Source organism: Bison bison, unplaced genomic scaffold (genome assembly GCF_000754665.1).
Source record: "Bison bison bison isolate TAMUID 2011002044 unplaced genomic scaffold, Bison_UMD1.0 scf7180017864171, whole genome shotgun sequence".
Classification (NCBI taxonomy): domain Eukaryota; kingdom Metazoa; phylum Chordata; class Mammalia; order Artiodactyla; family Bovidae; genus Bison; species Bison bison.
The window spans coordinates 4,069,159-4,075,175 of NW_011494743.1; the positions used below are offsets into that span (position 1 = coordinate 4,069,159).

At 50.0% G+C, this 6,017-nt stretch overlaps 1 protein-coding gene across 1 annotated transcript in view; it reads left to right on the forward strand.

The window, feature by feature from the left end:
• Nucleotides 1-906: 906 nt before the first annotated feature.
• The window catches only part of OGG1 (8-oxoguanine DNA glycosylase), a 5,945-nt gene continuing 834 nt past the window's right edge, over nucleotides 907-6,017 (forward strand). Inside the window, exons 1-4 of the mRNA XM_010842087.1 lie at nucleotides 907-1,765; nucleotides 2,073-2,320; nucleotides 2,882-3,061; nucleotides 4,802-4,985. Of these exons, the coding sequence (XP_010840389.1) occupies nucleotides 1,623-1,765; nucleotides 2,073-2,320; nucleotides 2,882-3,061; nucleotides 4,802-4,985 (755 nt within the window). The 5' untranslated portion in view covers nucleotides 907-1,622. The remainder of the gene's footprint in view (nucleotides 1,766-2,072; nucleotides 2,321-2,881; nucleotides 3,062-4,801; nucleotides 4,986-6,017) is intronic.

A 6,017-nucleotide genomic window follows, 5' to 3' on the forward strand; every position in this document is an offset into this window, starting at 1 on the left:
ACCAGTATGCCAAACTGCTGGAAGGGAAGAGTTTAGTGCCCATGCCTTCTTGAACTGCAGATGCTTCAAGTCCTCTGCCAGTTGGATGGTCCAAGTACTTCTTCAGAGTCACTATAGCTGTGACCTTCCCCTGTTTAGCTAGGGACTGAGCAGGAGTACAGAGTGACTCTTCATTCATTCCCCACTTTGACACCTTCTCTTCTGATTGAAACATTTACTGGAGGAATGCCCTTTTAGGTGCTAGGCGTCTGAGGGCTGGTGTCCTACAGAAGAGACAAGCACAGGAAGCAGCCCCAGGGTCTTGCGACTACTGAGCAGTGGGCTGAGATGCTACCAGGTTTCCAGCCCTCTGCTAGATACTGTGTGGGAGAGACAGATAAATCAGCTGCCAGTCTGTCCCTTAAGGAATCTGCTGGCTGATCATTCAGATACAGTAACCGAGAGTCACTATGCTAGAAGGGGAGAAACCGTCCAAATACAGTTCTTGTCTCTGTGGTTTTGGTGTCTTTCTCCAGGAGGGAGGTTTGGCTGCATCTTCCCTGGACTAGACAGTCGGCCCTGGCAACGGGGGTGCCCTGGGGCCACAGAGTTGGTGGTCCTGAGGCCTCTCTGGGTCGCTGGGCGCAGTCCTGGAGGGGGCCTACAGAGGCCCCTTTCGGTAGGGTTTTCAATTGGCGGGTGACGCCAGATGGGGCAGTCCGCGCAGAATCCCAGGAGGCAGGCCTCTGATGAGGAAGTCAGTGAGGCCTAAGGTTGCTCGGTGTCGAGACTCTGGGACAAGCCCTTGGAGGGCAGAAACTCAGAGAGCGAGGGAGTAGGCAGATTCCTCGGGATCCAGACGCTGTAGAGACGTTTCGGTTTCGGCTGGCCCGGAGTTGCGATCCGGGCACGATTCTCGGTGAGGGGGGTTCAGGGTAGCCAGACTGATAAAGGCGAAGATCAGCCCGAAGAGGCTCGTTGAGAAAGGCCCCAAGGATGCCGGGGGACAGCACTTGGTTCTGCGGGCGGGCAGGCCCTGAGGCATCACAGGGCTCTGAGGAAATCAGGCGGTGAGGACTGTGGCTTGAGGGCGCCCTGTGCGTCTTGGCCGCTGAGCGCGGGGATGGGACGCGCCGGCGTGCGGAGTGCAGACAAATCCCACAGAGGAAAGGCCAACAGCGGGCACCGAGCCCAGCGCGCGCCAACCGCTGCGGCGCCTAGAAAGGCCCGCCCACTCGCCGCCACGCCCGATTCTCATTGGCGCCTCCTAACTCTCCGCGGATTGGTTACCTCTGGGTCCAATCAGCCTGGCCTGAGCCCTCCTTCCGGTGAGAGAGAGGTCAGCCCCCAGAGAAAGCGGAAGAGCGCGTTAGCGCGCGCTTCACAAAGTCCCGGTAGCTTGAGGGACTAGGTTGCGTGCCCAAAGGCTGTGAAGGGCGGGAGGGTCAAGACAGAGTGAAAGGGCAGAAGCGTTGAGAGAGCAGGGCCTGCGGGGAGTGGAGAAATTAAATAAAACTGCGGATCCAAATTAAGAGGCTAGGATCTGGTGGGTGAGGCCTTGAGGGGCGTGGTCTTTGGGGCCAGGTCTTTTGACAGGTAGAGCCCCTTCCGAGTGGGCAGGACCATCGCCGGGCGGGGTCTGAATGGAAATGTCAGTGGTCTCCCTTCTTCGGGGTAGCATGGGGCATCGCACTCTAGCCTCCTTCCCGGCCCTATGGGCCTCCATCCCCTGTCCACGATCTGAACTGCGCCTGGACCTGGTTCTGGCTTCTGGACAGTCTTTCCGGTGAGTGACCCTGAGTCTTGGCTCCTCAGCACCGCAGGCCCTGGGTGCAAAGGAACGTTGGGGGTGAAGGAAGGGTACAAAAGAGACCGAAGCACGAGTAGTGACCTTGTTAACTCCTTTATAAGGTGGAAAAGCCTGCGCGGTGCTGTTGCGAGGATTACATTGTATAATTGATGTAAAAGAAAGCACTTGTGTTTTGCAGTTCGTGAGTTAGTTTTGTATGTGAAGCAGTTATAGGATAGGAGGGCCCCAAAGGGTGTAGAAAGGGGCACTGAGTGCTAGGGCTGCCATATGCCTGGAAGCGCAGGTGGAGGGAGCAAAGCCCTGCGCACTGGAGTGGCGTGCTGGCCGACCAGGTATGGACCCTGACCCAGACTGAGGAGCATCTTTACTGCACTGTGTACCGAGGGGACAAGGGCGGGGTTGGCAGGCCCACACTGGAAGAGCTAAAGGCCGTGCAACAGTACTTCCAGCTGGATGTCAGCCTTGCTCCACTGTATCACCATTGGAGTTCCGTGGACCCCCACTTTCAAGAGGTGGCTCAGAAATTCAAGGGTGAGTACAGAGCCTGAGGCAGAGGTTGGGTTGCTTGTGATTTGGTTAAGTTACTCGGTTTCACCATATGTAAAATGGGGATTATATCTATCTCAGAATTTTATGAGGATTAAAGAAGCTAATACAAATAAAGTGCCTAGAATAGTGCCTGACACACAGTAGTTATTATTACTGTTAATGACATTACTACTGTTAATGTCCTGCTGACCACCGTAGTGAAGTGACAGGGATATTGAGCCAAATCCTGGCTGTGTGATCTGGGGCTGGTGACATCGTTCATTCTGTAAATGTTGCAGAGCATCATCTATGTGACTGGGAATACCACAGTGAACAAAACAAATCCCCAACCTCGTAGTGGTTACACCGTGCGTTCTTTGTGGAATGGGATGATAACATGGACCTCACAAGATGCTACAAAGAATGAGAGCTCCAGGGTTACTGTCTTTAACAACGCTGTCCCTCATTCCCCTAGGATCCCCTTGGAGCCTAGGATCTGAGGGTAAGAAGAGGTCACTACCAACAGCAGGTGATTTCTCATTTCCCTACCTTTCTGGTCCCCAGGTGTGCGACTCCTGCAACTGGACCCCATCGAATGCCTTTTCTCTTTCATCTGTTCCTCCAACAACAACATTGCGCGCATCACTGGCATGGTGGAACGGCTCTGCCAGACCTTTGGACCTCGGCTCATCCAGCTTGATGATGTCACCTACCATGGCTTCCCCAGCTTGCAGGCCCTGGCTGGTGAGTAGCTGGGTCCCTGCCTCCAGGCCTTACGACAGCTTTCAGGGCCTGTTGAGTTCTCCTCTGATGCCTTTCTTCCATCCCAAAGCTACCTGCCTTTTTAAATACTGCCCTCATCCAGAACCACCCTGCCTGGTCTGGTCAGCCCCAGTTATACGTCATCTTCCTTGTCCCTGAAATGTCAGCACTTCAGTGGTCTGTGCTTTTTGCCCAGAGTTCAATGGCTCATCAGAAGACATTTGTGTACAGTGTACAGTAGTTTGGGCTTAAGATGCATGTTCTAGAGATAGCCTGCCTGGGTCTGAATTTCAACTCTGGCACTTGACTTCTGTCTATATGATCTTGAGCTCATTATGTAGCCTCTCTGTGCCTCAGGTTCTTAATCCATTGAATGGGATAACAATAGCTCCAATGGGATAACAATAGCTCCAATAGGCCCTGTCAGAGTTTCAAGAGGGTTGAGTAAAGGAATGCACATAGCTCACCTTGCATAGTGTTTGGCATATATGAAGCAAGCAGCAAATTCAAATTGCTATCTCTGCTGTGAACCCAACAATTCTGCATCCAAAAACACACATGTTCTTCATGGGAGTGCTGTGAGGGAAGTATTTACAGAGGCAAGTACCTCAGTTGGCAGATGTGAGAACCAAGCTGGAGGAAGTGCTTCGTGCCTGCATAGCAAAGACACAGCCCTCGCTGGAGAAAACAGAATGTTTTGGGTGCTTAGAAAACCCGTCTTGGGTCTCAGCTCCCAGCTTAGTAGTCATAATACCTCTGGGAATTCATTCACTTCTCCAAGCTTCTCTTGTTTGTGGAATAGGAATGACAATTTCTATCCGGAAGGGTTTGAGGCATGAATAAGGCATTCATGAGGTAGCGCAGTGCAATGGGTTAAGAGCACCGGCTTGGTGTCCTAGACCTCAGTGCAAGGTCCCACCTCTGTCATGTCCTTTCTTGAGCGAGTTACTTAACCTCCTCTAAGCACTCATTTTCTTCATCTGTAAAGTGGGAAGAACAGTAGTATTGTCATCAAGGTCCTTGAGAAAAGCATGATAATAGAAACTGCTACTGTTATTATGACTATTATTTATTTTTTAGATTATTTATCTTTGTCTGCTCTGGGTCTTCATTGCTGTGCATGGGCTTTCTCTAGTTGTGACAAGCAGGACCTACTCTTCATTGGGGTGGTTGGGCTTCTCATTGCTGTGGCTTCTCTTGTGGAGCACAGCCTGTAGGACTTGTGGGCTTCGGTAGCTGCAGCTCTAGAGCACAGGCTCAGTAGTGTGGCACACAGGTTTAGTTGCTCTGCGGCATGTGGGATCTTTCAGGACCAGGGATTGAACCCATGTCCCCTGCATTGGCAGGTAGACTCTCAACCACTAGACCACCAGGGAAGCCCTGTGTATTATTTTAGATCATAAATGTGAATTCATGAATTCACACCCTTTGGGAAGGTTAAAGAACTCAACTGAGGAGTTCCTCCATGACAGCAAGTCCTTCTCAATCTCTGCTCCAGTGCACAGCACATAGTGCTCAGAAAACATTTGTAGAGGGGCAGAACCCAGGCTTAACCCTTTCCTTTGTATGTGCAAGTGTCCTGGGGTCTCCCAGAGAACGGCAAGGTAGGAGAAGGGTACTTAGGAAAAGCATACGTGTCGTATGCAGGGCTCACGCACTAGCCTGATGACAGGAAGGATTTGAGAATGTCTGACCCCTGTTCTCCTCCTCACTCCCCCACAGGGCCAGAGGTGGAAGCTCAGCTCAGGAATCTGGGCCTGGGGTACCGTGCCCGCTTTGTGAGTGCCAGTGCCCGAGCCATCCTAGAAGAACGGGGCGGACTTCCCTGGCTGCAGCAGCTGCGCAAGGCCCCCTATGAGGAGGCTCACAAGGCCCTCTGCACCCTGCCTGGAGTAGGCACCAAGGTGAGGCCCGGGGTTGAAGGGAAGGAAGGAAGCAGGAAGAAGCTACTCTCACTTTTCATGCAGAGAATAGCAGAGGAGGAGACAAGGCAGTCAGAGAGCTGGGTGTGGGCTTGGCTTCTGGAGGCAGAGTGGGAGGGAGAAAGGATACCAGCAGATGTTTTATTAGAGAATATGTAGAATGCAGAAAGGGTATAAAAGACATTGCTCTTTGAATGCATTTTTAGAAAAACCATTTGTTCAGGTACATACATACACTGCCGTATGTGTGCAGAAACTTCTGGAAGGAATCATAGGAAACTCAATAGTGGTTACCTTTGGGAAGACAAATAAGATGTTTCCAACTTTTTTTTTTTTAAAACACTGTCAATGTGACATGCAAGATCTTAATTCCCTGACCAGGATTGAACCCATTCCCCCTGGATTGGGAGCTCAGAGTCTTAACCACTGGATCACCAGGGAAGCCTTCCACTTTTCATTTTGTTCTTCCCTTAAAATTATATACACTTACAGAACTTTTTAAAAAATTTTCTTATTAAAGGATAATTGCTTTACAGAATTTAAAAATTTTTTTTATTAAAGGATAATAGACCTCTTGTTCAATATCAAGAATGGTTAGGTATCAGAAAGATGACTGGGAATTTGGTATTTATTGTTTTCTTTTTTATATTTCTCTGTACTTTAAAAATGAGTTTTTATTTAAATTACCCTTTTTAATGGGCTCTGAACTCTAGCCTAACATTAAATCTTGATTCTGAGTCTCCCTATCTGTGTAACTTCAGCCAAATCACTTCACCTTCAGGACCTGTTTTCTTGTCTACAATAAACCTTCTTTTCAGGTTATGATGAAACTGGCACACATAAGATGTTTACCCAGTAGCACTCTCGTCACAGCTGTTTTTTAAATTATTAATAGAAAATACAGTAAGAGTGTCCTCAGAGTGGAGAAGGAAGCATCTGGCTTTGGAACTAGAAGCAGGTTGCTGACTAGACCCTGCCATTCCTCTGTGGCTTACTCTCTGTCAAAGGTGGCTGAC